This window comes from Paralichthys olivaceus, chromosome 4, assembly GCF_024713975.1.
Source record: "Paralichthys olivaceus isolate ysfri-2021 chromosome 4, ASM2471397v2, whole genome shotgun sequence".
Lineage (NCBI taxonomy): Eukaryota > Metazoa > Chordata > Actinopteri > Pleuronectiformes > Paralichthyidae > Paralichthys > Paralichthys olivaceus.
The window spans coordinates 25712437-25728409 of NC_091096.1; the positions used below are offsets into that span (position 1 = coordinate 25712437).

Here is a 15973-nt window from a genome sequence, read left to right on the forward strand (position 1 = left end):
GGAGTCTCACTTACTTGCAAAATACATAACAAGCAGGTGTTCAAAGGATTCTGTCATTTCTACATAAAGCTAATTCATAGCAGCCATAAATGGTGAAATAAAAGGATGGAGTATCCATTGGTGCCCAGTTTCATTAGTCCATTTTATCCACATGAAAAAGGTCATGGGGCTTCTCAGCCAGAACAGCCACGACACTTCAAAGATGCTGACTTATGGCTTTCAGGGTCAGACGCTGGGAATTGTCCCAACCACAAATGATTTCAGAAAGATTTGGGGGGCACGCCAGTCAAACACAGTCCAGTAGAGATAATAAATTATATGTGAAATAATAATAAATAATGCAATATCTCTATATTTAACCACTTCGAACTGAATACAATCTTGATCATTTTAACATTGGGAATTCTTAAAATAGATGCATCTTATTTCTGACGTGAGACGTATAAATTAGATATTTTTCTGATATCTGAAATATATTGCCATAAACAACGTTTAATTAACGGCGTTAATGCAGGGAGGAGCCACTGCAGAAATCCAACAGCAGCTGCTTTGATCCAGTCAGCTATAAAGAGGAGTGCTGGAGTGAATCTATTCGCTCTGCGTTCAGCTCAATACACTATTGATCTGGACGGGAGCACAGGGAGGCAGATATATGCTCTTATTAGCAACTCCCCACATCTTACTGGAACATGCTGGAGGTCGGACCTGACCTACGGGACCTAAATCCAGGCTCTTTGGTTTACACAGCCCACCACATGATCTGATTAGCAGCTTATGAAAGATGGCTCGGGCCCATGTCCTGAGAGCAAACACATACAGTGTGTGTGTGCACTGGGATCAATTGATGGCATGTTCAAAGTGGTAATGGTGTTATATATAATAGGATGCTCCCTAAACTACACATAATTTATCTTCGGCTCTTTCTGTGTACAACAGAGGTAACACCAGCAATCTGTTTTCTTAGGCTTTGTCATTGTGCACACCAAAGGCATTTTTGAAATACACTGACATGGCTAAAACAACGTCTGATCAGACGGAGAGGTTTTAAACAAGCAATTACAGGCCCATAGAGTGTAACAGTGACCATCCATGTGGCAATGGTTCTTGAAATACATTTCCCATCCTCCACTGACATTTCTGAAAATGCTTCTTAAAGAGTTTTAAGTGTGGAACTAGACCGATAAGCTATGAGATTAACCCTGACCATAAAATATTTGATTCTGACCAAAGAAACAGAGGTAAACATAACCCTGAACGATCCGATTGTAGCCAACATGATTTTTACCGCTGTGTGTAAACATTTCTGTGGGAACTGAGATCTCCAACAATCACACCTGAATCTCCTGGTCAAACATTGATGCAAAGCTCAGTGCCTCCAAAGTTCTGAATCAGGACCTGCAGGATTCAGATCAGCTCATCTTGTCAGCCTGTGAAACTACAACATCCGTCATCGCCTGATATCACAACCTGTAAGACTTACATGACTTAACAGAAGTTCATCATTCATCTGTTATTAATAAACACACCACTATCATATCTTGATTATAGATCATTCAAAAATCATGATTGCAGTTACCTATGTTTTTTCCCCCCTCTCTGAACACACTACACCTCGTGCTTTTTCTCCAATCTGACATTTTTCTCGATTTCAGCATGACAAGCTAAATTTACTCAGATCGCATACACGGTGTAGCAGCACAGTCACAGTGCATATTGGTATTACTTCAGACAGCTAATGACAATGCTCGCAGTCGTTTCTATCTGAGCTTCAATGCAGTTTGACAAAGGTCTGATGTGAAATGTCAACAGTATTGTTCCATAATCACAGAGAGAGAGGCAGAGACACCAGTTTGTTCAGCCACCGTCGCCTCAGAACAATAAAATAAGAAGACGAGTCACTCTCCCTGCTTCTGTGTGAACTCTCACTCCCTGCTACTTTGCCATGACTGTCACTCTCCCCTCCACCTGCTTTTCTTGGCATTTAAAAAAAAGTCATTCTGGGGAGAAAAGTGGCTGAAGCCCTGGATAAAATAAAACATGAACCATCCAATGGAGGGAGTTTTTCCTCTCCACAGTCACCAAAGTGCTGCTCATTGTGGGAACTGTTGGGTTTCTTGACCTTCTATGAAAAGTGCCTTGAGATAATGTATATTTTGATTCGGCGCTATACAAATAAAATTGAATTGAACTGAATTGAATGAAACACAACATGCACTGAATAAGGCCAATTCATGATGTAAGAAAAATATAGACTTCAAGTTTAAAAACATATTAACATTTCTGTTGATCTGGATCAAACAACATGCTACTTTATTAATTAACACATTTTATATGATATAATGTTGGTAGATGTGTAACAGTGAGAGTAGGTGCTTTCTACTCTAACTGATATTAAACATGTACTTATTCTAGCAATCTAATGAAAACAAAGTGTGTATTTCGTGTGAATTTCGTCACAGTGTGTAGAATTTAGTTATATCTAGTGTTGAAGTTGCATGTTGCAGCTGAACACCCCTCACCTCACCCTCTCCTTCCAAACATGATAAAGAACCTGTGGAAACCTTTAATTGTCATAAAAACTCAAAAGGTGTTTAGTTTGTCCAGTCTGGACTAATGTAAAAAACATGGCGGCCTCTGTAGAGAGGGTCCCCTCCATGTACATATAAAGTATTTAAATATAAAGGACTTTTTATGAAGTAAAGAAAACTACAATTCATACAATTTAGATTAAATGATCTCGTGAAAACATCATGAGGATTATTCTACATTAAATTTCTGCCAATAGATCCCTTTCACCTAAATCTTACACACTGGACCTTTAAGAATTATATTGATCCTATCAATCACATGAAAAGAACATGGATAAAGAACAGAATTCCTAGATAAGGAGAGGCTGCTTTCACCCAGCTCTGCAGCTCTATGGAGCTTTTCAGTCACTTTGTTGTCTTTAAGACAGGGTGGGGGAATGTGTGGCCTCCATGCTGTATAAAGCCTGCGGAACATTTTGAATCACCACATGAGGTAATTCATAAATACAAAAAAACTACATTAAAAAATACTTTTCTCTGTGATACAATTAATAACAAAAAAGTGGTCTAATGTGTCCTTCAAGGCGGCCCCTCCTGGATGTGCCTCAGGTCACAGTAGAGGGTGAAGAAAAGTAGCTGTTATGTTAAATGTCTGTGGCTCAGGAGGTAATGCAGAAATACAGTCGCTTTACCATCTTCAGCAGAGTTTGGTCCACATTCTGACAAAGAAAATGATATTCATGTACATTTTGTGGTGAGTGAGCTAATAGCTAAGAAGCTGAAAACACCTTCAGAATAAGAATGAAGGAGCCTTATATATGCTAGAAACACAAAAGGTAAGATTGTCCTAAAGTATACTGACATACTGTAAATATAAGAAAAATATGAAAACACAATGCAAGAAAAGGTACAGTTTTCTTTCTAACGTGTGAGGAAACAACAGACAAAACAAATACAGACCGAATAGGCGTTTTTTTATGTGTGGGCCTAGTACGAGGGGAAAAATAGCTGTCTTTAAAAGTCATGCATGGATCTAACACAAGTGAGGATTTGTTTGAGCAAGTTGTTTTGGCTAAAGACAGCTGTAATTATCATCATCACAACCATCTGACACCAGATGCCTCGACAAAGAGCAGCAGCTCCAGCCCTTGCATCAAGGAAGGTAAATGCGTTCAGTCATTAAGTATGGCTCCTCAAGGATGTTATAAAAACTGAAGCGGCTCTTGATAGGAAAAAGGTTCCGCACCCTGGTTAGACCTGGCAATTGATGGTTTGGTTGAATCCCCATTTCCAGCAGCAACTAGCAGCAGAAGCAAGAAAAATACACAGTACACAACGTGCAGCACATGCAGCTAAAGAGTCCCATGTTTTCCTTAGGAGTTGTTGGAGAACAAATCAGAGCAAAGAATGAATATTGGGCTTACATTCATCAAGTGGAAACAAACATGATAACCTCCTGAAGATACCTTGACCTACTGAGAGTCTTCACAGGGATGTCTGCTGCATGGAGGCAGAGGAGTCAATAGCGGTGATATCTAACAGATGAGCCCTGGTTGTACTAGCACTTGCAGAGCCAACCCATCTTTTTATTTGACTATAAAGAAACATGCTCTGGACTGATGTTTAATCCTGACCAAATGAACTGGATGCTGATGATCAGTGACTCATTGCTAATGGCTAATTGCTATGGGTTTCTACTAAGCACATCCTGCAGGAAATGAGCATCATCACCGAGAAGTGATTCGTTTTCATGGGTGTGTGTATTGAGTTGGCGGGCCCCTGACTGCAAGTGTATTTCTGTTCAACTGCATGCTCTCTATATGAATGATGCATGTCAATCATTGACAACATGGCTCAACCTGTCAGTGTAGCATGACACCAAGATGTCCGGAATGCTTTTGCAGTGCTGTCTAACCACCATGTGGCCCTTCAATTATGGTTATCATGTCAGCCTGCTCAGCTTCAATTCAATCATGCCAGCTAGAGCCGCTCCCATCCACACACACACACACACACACACACACACACACACACACACACACACACACACACACACACACACACACACACTACTCAGCACTCTCAGATCAGACATAAATGCACAAACACACTACTTCACTCTCACTGTTCAAATATGCTAAGAGGTTGTTTTTCCATATGTTTTTACCATAGATCTTACATGTACTATGTCAGGCGCATACTAGGGTTTTTAATTTCTGATCAATCATTTGCACTTTGAACAAACATTCAAACTCGAATGACCTACCTGATCTCAAATTGTACTGTAAGGTCTTTACACACAATTTGCCTTATCAGTAAACTAATAAATGAAAAAAGAGGTAATGTTGAAATGATTACCAACTATTTTTAATTCTACACTATAAATGAATGAGGTGACTCACCAGCAAAGGTGTGGCTGTTTGCTAACTGGGTAATAAGCAGATGCTGTCCATATACAGCTTCAAAGCTGGGACAGCGGCTGCTATTTTTTGTGAATGAGACCTGGCTTTGTGCCCAGCTACACGACAGAAGGAAAAAAGCTCAGCATTATGCAAATGTCCTCTGAGGCTGTGTGAGTGACAGTCAGGTTAGAGCCAATCAGGATCCAGTTGATTACATTTTTTTGTTTTTACTGCTTCAGTCTAATTCTCTCCCAGCTAATAATAACGCGTGTTTTGTTAAGGTATAACTCAAGCAAATTTCAAAATGTTAGAAATCTTTCAAGTCTGTTCAAATCAGGTCACAATAATATGCCGCCTCATCAATAGTGCGGTTTTAGGAGACTATTTTCTTGGTGGATGAATCCACATTTGGTGCTCTGGTGAGTATAGCAGCAGTGTGGAGTAGATGGGATTCAGGGCTTGTCTACACTACTTCAGATATTTTTTTGAATGGACATTTTTCCTCTCCATTAAAAAAAACCAAACACTGTTCACACAACTTTTGCTTTACGAAATATTTCAGTCCAGACCGAAACACAAAAATGTATACAAACACTCCAACAAGCATGCCAGACCAGTAGGTGGTGATTAAGTCCACATTAACAATCTACACCAGAGAAGAACACTGGTTCCATTGGATGAGGGAGAAGCCTACCAAAGCTGGTAATGTGGTGCAAAAAGGCTAATTTTACCTGCGAACTTGTCATTAGACGTAGAAGTGCTAACCAAACGTGGATGAACCAGTACATAACCACCATTGTTGTTGTTGTTTATGGCGCATGCTCATTACACAATGCAACAGTGCACGGGTGAAGTAAGATGTGACGTCATCATTTCCCAAACGCTCTTTACTTTGGAATGCGTTTGCAAAAATCTCACTTTTAGTGACTTAAAGGTACAGTGTGTGACATCGAGTATTGCAGCTGAACACCCCTCACCTCACCCTCTCCTTCCAAACATGAAAAAGAACCTGTGGTAGCTTCAGTTGTCATAAAAACTCAAAAGGTGTTTAGTTTGTCCAGTCTGGACTAATGTAAAAAACATGGCGGCCTCCGTAGAGAGGGTCCCCTCCATGTAAATATAAAGTATTTAAATATAAAGGGCCTTTTCTGGGGTAAAGAAAACTACAATTCATGCCAATAGTTCCCTTTCACCTAAATCTTACACACTGGACCTTTAAAACACTGTTTACATGTTGTCTAGTGGCACGAACGCAGAGAAAAAAGTTTGTTTGGTGAAATACCTGCATAAGTGTGGACAGGGTGTGAATCTAAAGAGTGTGCTCATGGTAATAAAGGAACACTGGTGTTTTTTATTACTTTTTAGACAATGACTGAGCTCTCAGGTTTTGGATATATAATCAATACATGTTCAATTGTTATACCGTATTCATTGTTCAATTGATTTATGAATTGGATTCATTGAAGGAAATTATATACGTTTATAGAGTACCACCAGTCTTGTGCTTTTTAGTGTTGTCAAACTTCAGTTATTTGAAAAAATCTGCATTTAATATAAAAAAATAAATGGACTCGGACAAGTTTAAAATCTGGTCTGAGCCAAATTTCAAAATGAATAGTGGGGAAAAAGTGGAAAAAAGTCAACATTGCGGTTTGCTTTGGGACGTATGTGACACTAAGAGAAAAGAGTACTGAACATAAAAAACACTGGTATGGTAGGATGAACCCATGAGGATGCATATGTGGACGCACATACACACACACAGATCTCTGCATCATTTCCAGCAAGACCAGACTAATTCCAGTGAAGGGCATCTATTATGATTTCCACCGACTGCTTACCCATCTCAGGATTTGCAGCTCAGTGACTTCCAGTGGGAGGGGCCGGGGCGTTGATGAGGGGTTTGGGAGTTGGCAGTGGCTCTGTTTACTGCAGTGAGGTTCCTGACACAAACCCCAATAGAGGGGCCAAATAAATCTCTGTGCCATTATGTAAGAGAGGCCGGACCATCCCCTGGTGGAACGTGCAAGTGCCCAGGGACTTTCTACTGCGTAACAGCATCCTCCATCCCTACTCCCGCCCTTCCCCACCAACCCCCAACACTCCAGCCCCCTCTCCTCTCCATCCCCCACAACAACAGCACTATTCCCGCACTCGCTTTCTCATCCGGTACCAAGGGATTCTCTCTGTTTACTCCACAGACAATCAGCGATGACAGAATGAAACTGGTCCAGCAGCATTCTTTTGAGCAGTAACATGCAGGACATGGATGATGTGAGAGGATCACAGAGAAGAAGATCAGTTCTATAAGCCCACAATGATCATATGTGAACATTCTACAGCCATGTCAGGTACATGGAAATAAAACCGCAGAACTAAAGATCCACTCAATCAGTTAAATATTTATCAACAGCAATTTTGACCTTACTCATAAAGAAATACTGAGCCTTTGCTGGTTCAAGTTGGTGAAGAGATATTGGCAGATTGTCGTAGTTAGGGCTCTCGTAACTTGTCATCGATTTAAAGACGAAACAATTCCTTTAATTAATCCAGGGCAGCAGTTTTTAATTGCATTCCCATCTGCCTGGGCAACAGTGATGCATATCAAACAATAAAAACTGTAAAGCTCCAGCACAATTTAAAAGACTGCTATCATTCAAGACTGGAGCCAATGTGTGTGCAACTCTTTGCTGATTTCATACTATAGTTTCAATCCCACGAATGTGCAATAAAACATTAAGAAGGCTGTACAGATTATGTATTCCAATATTTTGTCGATTTTTGAAATAAATAAATCCAACCCCTGCGATACACAGGACATTTCACTGTTCTTTTTCTACATTTAAGTTTATGAAATACAAAGTATAAAGTGTATCCCATTGACACTGTGGTGATGAGGGGTCTGTTCTACATAGCAAGTTCAAGTTACCCAGAATTTCATTATTGACTGAACCTACATTAACCGTCTATATAACCTGTACTGCTGCTGGTTATGAGCTGGCTCAGGTAACCATGGGTTTTCATATTTAGCTACGGGCTCGTTCGTGTGAGACAGTTGCAGACGTTTACAATTACATTATGAGAACAAATGCTGACACCTGCATGTTAATTCAGATATATAGATATGACATAAAAGTGACATTTAACAAAATCAAATGTAAATAATAATGACTATGAGTTCAGTTCTGGGTTCCAGTGTTGCACAGATATTGTAATTCAGAAATTCTGTCAGGAATCCAAAAATCTTGCCAATATTGATTAGCCTATGTATTACTTTAGTTTGATTAACTCTCCCTCTCTTTGCCTGAAGCTCTGTTCTAAAACCTGAATGGACCCATGAAAAGTCAGGTAAAACCATTATTAATATCTTCTCCTCCTTTTATTTCTCATTTTACTGTAACCTTTTTGTCCCTGTCAGGATACTGTAACATGTCTCCAGTGATCTGATTGGTCAGTAGCTTTTGATCCAAGGTGATTTACGAAGAAGTGCACCAGCGACTTCGAACTTAAAACCCAGAATTTAAACTGAAGTTACTCCAATCACCACAGACCCTGCTTCATAGTGCAGGCACCTGGTGTGTTACAGGGTTTGAGTCTCTGAGAGACGTCACTGCGTGGAAATGAGGGAAAATTAGACTACCAGAGTCATCGCTTGCGATCAGAGCTGGAGCCATCCTACTTTATGAACGAGCACAGGTCTCACAGGAAGGATGTTACAAGCTCTAGCATGCACACAACACCAAACCAACCTCAACACAGGCAGTTCAATTGGAAGAAGAACTGAACTTTTTTCTTTGCTGTGTTTGAAGTCATGTGGCAGCATTTTAGAGCACATCTGATAACAAAAGGCTGGCAAGCCCCTGTACAGAGCTCCAGTGTTTCTGCTTCATGGTCAACATCTGTGCCAGAGTACATGTGATGTAGGAGGCAGACTTTTTTCCCTCTTGATGGATATTTTGGTAATGGAGCACCAGAAAAAAAGTATTTATCTGAAATCGTGTGTGTACAGTGATTTCCCTTTGTTCTTCTGCACATCGTCTGCTGACAGTACCACCTTAAGACTCAATTTATTCAGAGGAGAAGAAAACAGAAAACACCCTGCCATCTGGAACAGCTTGGCTCTACTGATCATTAGAAATGTAACACACAGAGAGAGAGAGAGAGAGAGAGAGAGAGAGAGAGAGAGAGAGAGAGAAAGCGAGTGAGGGAGCAGACCCCCCCCCTTCCCACTCGTCATTAATCCATGCTGCCCATCAGCTCTGTCACTTAGGAGCTGTATAAGCCATTAGGCCAGTGCTACTCACCCTGTTAGGACCACCACAAAGTCCATTACATTCCAGCCATTACGTAGGTAGGAGCCTTTGTGAAAGGCAAAGCCCAGGGCGATGATCTTGATACCAGCCTCAAAACAAAATATTCCAATAAAGTAGGGCTCAGTGTCGTCCTGTGAGAAGAGAAGAACACCGTGAGGAGGATTCATCAAAATACACAATCCCATCTGGCTGTGTCAATAAAATCAAGTGTTGGCCCTTCAATATCATCCATCTCTAATAAAATTATATTATTCCCTTAACTGTTTCAGTGTATCAAGCTGTAAAGGGGATGGCCCCTGTTAATTTTGGGAGGCTTCAATGTGTCTTTATTCAATTGGGCGATTCCAGTATTATTGGATGTCAAATTTTAAATTACTTTTACAACTCCATACTTCCTCCAGAGTTTGCCTTTCACGCATGAACAACACGCATGATCATATGTTTTTTCTTTATAGCACATCAACACCGGCGCTGGCCCTTATCCCCAAAAGCTCTTCTTACATCTTTATATTCCTTTTATTTTTTGTGTCTGTAAATGTTCTTTAACATTCTCCAGGGTTACACCAGGCTCAGTGTTTTGGTTCCGTTTGCTTTTGGCTTTGAACAATGTTTTTGCGGTGTAAAGAGTAAACAGAAAGACACGACAGACCTAACACAAATAATCTGTTGCCTGTTGATTCAGGTGATAGAAAATTCACTAGCTAGTATGTTGGTGTTCAATAAATCGTCTCAGTCGTTCTAGAAGCTAAAAGGTATTCAATGGTTCCAATCAGAAACATTGAGCTTTTTCCATTGTCAAATTGATTTATAGAGAAAATAAATGTCTGACTAATCAATAATGACAATAACTGTTAGAACCCCAGCCCCCTGACAAGATTTAAGACCCAATAAATTGTCTCTCAAATGTTTACTGGGGCGGGAAAATAGCTGGTTGAGACTGTAAAACTATATAAGAGAGAGAGGACTGTGTTATTTGCTGATAACAAATCTGATCACTTTATAGCTTCATGAACTCTATACTGTATCTGTGAGACAGAGGTGGGGCACATCACATAGAGTGGATCAATGAGAATGGGCAGCTGGGGAGGGGGCTCGGGAGTGACATCTGATTCTTGAAAGAGCCCTGCCCCTGGAAGACTAACTGCACTGCCTTCTTTAATGGGAAGACTTAACGAGAGAGGCGGGGGCGGGGGAGGGCACAGCGGGGGTAGCCAGACGTAACGATGCACAGTTGGGACCAACGGAACCTCTGCAGGGTTCTGCTTAACCTACAGCGCTGACAAGGGACTCTGTCACCTGCATTACATTCAAAACGTTTGTTGAGGTATTCATGAAAATACTGTCGCTACTGTAGCACATTTTCAACTTCCATAGAAACATTTTGTATTTTCTTTGGAGGTGAAAATGAACAAGTGGATTGGAAGAGGAGAGACTGGATTAAGCGGAGCAGAAGTCTGTGACTTTGCTGCAGCTGAAAAACAACCAGACCACCACATTTCCTTGAGCTGCCAGTTTGAGGATGAATTCACTAACAAAGAGACACCAAAGACATTCACTTTACAAAGCATCACACTGACTGCATGCTGTATCTTCTCCCCCTGGATGACACATGAGGAGCTGTACAGCAGGAGATAAAAAGTGGTCATGTGGCTACTTACCAAGCGCTCTGACATCGGCGTTTTGTCCGAGGCCGGTAGGTGTTGCTCCAAAGCCAGTACAATGCAGTTTGCTATGATGGTGGCCAGGATCATGTACTCAAATGGAGTAAGAGTGTTAAGGAACTTTTGTGGATTCACATTCACAGTTTGGTACACAGGCAAACACAGAAACACGACCTTGAGTTAAATACATAAAAAAAACACAAGAAAATAAAAAGCAATGCAAAATCCTCAGAACTATCCTCGCCTGATTTGTGGCGTGATGCTTGTTGGTGTATCTTTCTTAAAAAAGACCTAACGGGCCATCCTTACATTTTTAAAGAGGCAACAGTTAAATTTTACAGCAGGTACTCTTATTTTTGGCTTGCTCATGCAACACTGGTAAATGTCAGCTTCTTATAATCATAAGAAAATGACTTCTTTCTGTCATGCCAGAAGAAATCCTTCGAGCCAGTGTGCATATTAAGAGTGCTTGCTTTTTAGATGTGCTTTTTGCACACATTACACAAAGATGTGGCGGCTGTGGCTCAGGGGGTAGAACGGGTTCTCGGGTTGTAATGTGGCTGTAGCAATCCAAAGCTTGACTAGTGGCTAATACAATTGCCAGTTATGTATCGGGTTGGGTACTGAAATCCAATCAGGTATTGATTCCAACATGGCCACTCACTACCGGTCCGAATTACAATGCAGATTTCAGCGTCTGGGCTGTGTACTGAAAGAGTTGCTCTGCTTACAGGCAACGTAAACCTCACAGCATGTCTCATTAACATAACATTTAACCCATGGTACTGGCAGCACATAACCTGCCTACAGTTGGCGACCTGAGTCGGAAAGCCAACAAAATGCCTCAAGCTAAAGTGGCTGTATTTCACGAGAAAGGATTCAGACCATGTGTAGCAAATGTTGGAAAACAATTCCGTGTAAAGGGAGGAACACGACTAACTGACTGAAGCACATGGTGATGTACCGGATACATTTACAAGCAGAGGGATGCTCCGTGTCTCACTGGTTGTGTTGGACTGGCTGTGTGACCCCATGTCAATCACTTCAGCCGACAGTGTGGGCAGCCCTTTTTTTCAAGTATTGATTTAGCACTGGTAGTGGAAAGAAAACACACCCAACACAATAAAACATGCAGATTTTTTGTCACACTGACTGCTCAAACAGTACAGCATTAAAATCGGAACATAAAAGTCAGTTTGAGGTTTCCTCCAAAGCCACGGATGACGTTATAAAGCTGCGTTCAGTCTCACTTTTGCTTCTCATGACACAGAACAGAGCTCAATGTGCCCCTTTAACCCCAGTGTCCACAAACTAGATGTGCTTACTATATATTTTGAATGGCGGCTTCCATTATTCATGCAGACACGTTCACACTGCTCCTTTTTCCTGTTGAATTACAACTATCACCTTTGTGCCACAGTCCAAAACCTGTTGGGATCCTCATCAATATGCACATCTTTGCAGTGCTGAGTAGGCTGGGATGAGAGACTAGTTTCTAGTTAAATCAAGAAATTATACAGAGATTTGTACAGATTATTGGGCATCTCTCTCCCCTGCAGTGCACTGCTGCTGGGTCATTAGCACCACCACTCCAACATCCTCTCTGGACCGCTCCAGCTCTGCCAGGAGGAGGGCCACCCAATGGACTCCAGCTGCTCGGGGCCACAATAGATCATCCTGCAGCGCTGCCACGATTGCTCTGCTTTAGGACGAAGGGCTCAGTAATGCAGCGCGACATCAAAGCCTGATAAATGTTTGCTCAGCACCAGGGGTAATCACCCAGAGACCAAAGCAACGAAGGCTATCACACAACATAATGTGAATTAATTGCAACACCTATAACACTCATTACCATGTGAGGTGTTTACCATTGACTTTTCTTTGAGAAATATCCAAATCTACACCAGTGAGAAGTTACTCTGTTGCTGAGTCAATGCACAAAACTCAACAGGTGGCGTCCGCACTCAAACAATCATTCGCTGCAAACTAAGTCAATTAAAAAGGCACCTGCAGCCAATTCCAAATGCATCCTGCTGCATTGTATTGCTATGGCTTGTTTGTTTAACGTCACACCCATACAGACTGCCACCCCCTCCATGCTGAGGCCAGGCTGCTGCTTGCTGGAAGTTCTGCACCATCTGCAGACTCGCACGAGCTCGACAGTGAAATGTCAGTGAGACAACGGCCGTCCACGAAGTACAGTTCCCAAATCTATACATCAACTTTCGACTGACTCTAGAGAGCTCTGCTGAATTCATGAATACAGCAGTGGGCATGATCTGACCAGGTTCCATCAGCACATGGGAACAAACAACAGAAAGCTTCTCTGTCTCAGACTCAAATTCCTTATCAAGTGAGTCAAGAGTATATACAGTATATCATATAAATCAAGAGCATATGAAACACATGTAATAAGATACTTGGCATAAAAGTAACTCAGTAACTTTAGCGAAACACTAGCAACATGTTATGTTATGCTGCTTTTCGGTGGTTACTGATCTTTTAAAGGTCGGCTGTGTAAGGTTCCATTGAACACACCAAAGTAAAGAGTGTAAGAACTCTCTCTGAACTAACACCTGATGGGAGGATCCAGTGTGCAGCACCAGGTCCTGGCTCACACTGCAGCCCTTCCCTCTGCTGAACGCTGTAGAGTAAAACTGTAGAGAACCAACTGTGGAAGTTTAAACATGCACTAATATAGAGGACTCTTTGCATGTGGTACACAAGTGGTACATGCATCCTCTGAGAAATGTTTAGGTAGTGTATCATATTATCATATTGAACCTTAAATGGACATGTTTCTCTGCGGAGTTCAGCACGGTGGTGTCACGTTACACGGGACAGGACTGGACATATCTACAGGTCAGACTGGAAGGATATGGCCATTCAGTGATCTTTTTGGCATATTTCCGTATGATGTTGTCCTCGCTGAAGATGAACAGAGAGCGGTTGAGGGTGAGGCAGTTCTGTTTGACTGGGATGGGGTTGTAAATGGCCATGGTCCTGGCTCTCTGGGCCATCGACTGCTTGTACGGCTGCCGGCTGGCCCCTCTGGCCGGGCCCGCGGGACAGCTGCCTCCATAGCGGCTGGACAGTACGTCTTCGAAGCGAGCCATTGCGGGATAGCGCGGGTGTTGCTGGAGGAACCAAAACTGACAGCAGAAAAGAAATGGATAAGAAGCATCACAGCACACACGGTCGTCCTTTGGGTGCTCAGGTCCTTTGGGTGCTGTGGGTCCTTTGGTTGCTGTGGATCCTTTAGGTGCAGTGGGTCCTTTAGAATCGCGGATCGTGGCCGAACACAAGAGTCACACATCCAAACGCACCGCAGCAGAGGGGGGCTCGGTTGTCCTCAGCGTCCGGCTGTTCTCTCCTCCACCCCGCTGCCTCCAGTGCTCTCACTGCCCCTCTCATCAAACTTTACATGACCAGCTTCCACCATGCATCACCGGTCATGGGTGTTCCTTCCTCGGCTGACTGCGCGCACACACACTCACACAGGCGTCCGCGCTACAAGTCCATGTCACAGGATGCGCCTTCCACCAAGCCCCGAGTGAGAGTCTGCCACTTTAACGCGCCACAGAAAAACACTGCGAACCGTCACAGTGAGGCGTCAAGCGAGATGGTCCTCCAGAAAACATCCGCGGGCGACATCGTCTCCGTCCCCGGTGAAGAGCCTCCTCGACCCGCCGCGCGTTTACAGGTGAGAACGGGTCAAGCCGCCGGTTCCCCTTCAGCCCAGAGCCGGGGAGAAATCTGAGCCGAGCGCTGAGCTTCCGTGAACTCTCCGCTGACGTGCGTGAGGAGAAGACGCCACTTTCATCATGCACAGCCACCCCCCCCCCCCCACCCCTCCACCACCCCTCCACCACCCCTCCACCACCCCTCCACCACCCCTCCACCACCCCTCCACGTGACCGCGAAGACGCCAGCCAGTGGCTCCACCTGGCCCGGCCCTGTCTCCATAGCAACAGGGAGGATGGAGGAGAGCTGGAGCTCCGACCTGCTCCTCAGCATCAGGAAGTTTCTGCATGTTTTCACTTCTACACCTCATGTGACTGGAGATATCTATGGAGGTGAAATAGAGTTTCACCACTTCCTGTTTTTACTTTTTATTTCTCTGTGCTCTATTAAGCTCTTGATGTGTGTGTGTGTGTGTGTGTGCTGAGGGGCATAGTATTTACACGAAGCAACATTTTATTGTTGTAATTGTTATTAAATAAGTAACATAATGACATATATATAAATATCTCTGTTACTATTATATTCAATATAATAACCAATCTGCCAGAGCTTAGAATGACAGTCACACAAACAGTAAATGGTCTGTATTTATAAAGCACTTTTCTAGTCTTGATGACCACTCAAAGCTCTTTACAGTGCAGTTCTACATCCACCCAATCACACACATTCATACAGTGCACCAATGTTTGTCTATGAGACCCAACAGAATCTCTACATACACAATTCTGCAGATACACCAGAGAGATGTGATTTCAGTGTGTGGTTTCCCACCATAAAAAAACGTACCTGTTTTGAATTGGTAGATCAATCACATCTCTTGTCGAATTATTTAGTTGATGTTTTATTAAGCCCACCAACCATCAATAAACCTTTATTACTACTAATCGGCCACATTTAAACATGTAGCAGAATTTACTTTTGTGGCTTATCGGTGTATATCTTCGAAGACTGGAATCAAACCGCCAAACTTCTGGTAAGTGGATGACCCGTTCTATCTCCTGAGCCACAACAGGAAACATTTATAAAACTGAGAATTATTTTCCTGTTAACCACATAAATACTAGAATTACAGCTGCTTACATTCTGACCTCAGTATTTTTTTGAGAAGATGGAAATTAGATGATTGTGGAAAAAGTGAATCAGTGAATTCATCTGAAAATAAGACAAAAAATCCTTATTTGGAAAGAATAAGAGAGGTGATTTGGAAAAAAGCATTCATATTGTGAAATGTAAAGAGCTGGGTTTTCTGAAATAACACACTGAACCTGCAAGGGTCTCCATGAAAGATGATCATGTGGTAACAGTTATTAAACAGATGATTAATT

The 15973-nt window shown here is 42.3% G+C and overlaps 1 protein-coding gene across 26 annotated transcripts in view; it reads right to left on the reverse strand.

The window, feature by feature from the left end:
- cacna1ba (calcium channel, voltage-dependent, N type, alpha 1B subunit, a) overlaps positions 1–14199 on the reverse strand; it is a 130051-nt gene extending 115852 nt beyond the window's left edge. For all 26 annotated transcript variants that reach the window (XM_069522815.1, XM_069522817.1, XM_069522823.1 and 23 more), the window contains exons 1-3: positions 13785–14199; positions 10902–11007; positions 9235–9374 (exon numbers count right to left, since the gene is read on the reverse strand). In XM_069522815.1, coding sequence (XP_069378916.1) covers positions 9235–9374; positions 10902–11007; positions 13785–14020 — 482 coding nt within the window. In that variant the 5' untranslated portion in view covers positions 14021–14199. The remainder of the gene's footprint in view (positions 1–9234; positions 9375–10901; positions 11008–13784) is intronic.
- Between the last annotated feature and the right edge of the window lie 1774 nt (positions 14200–15973).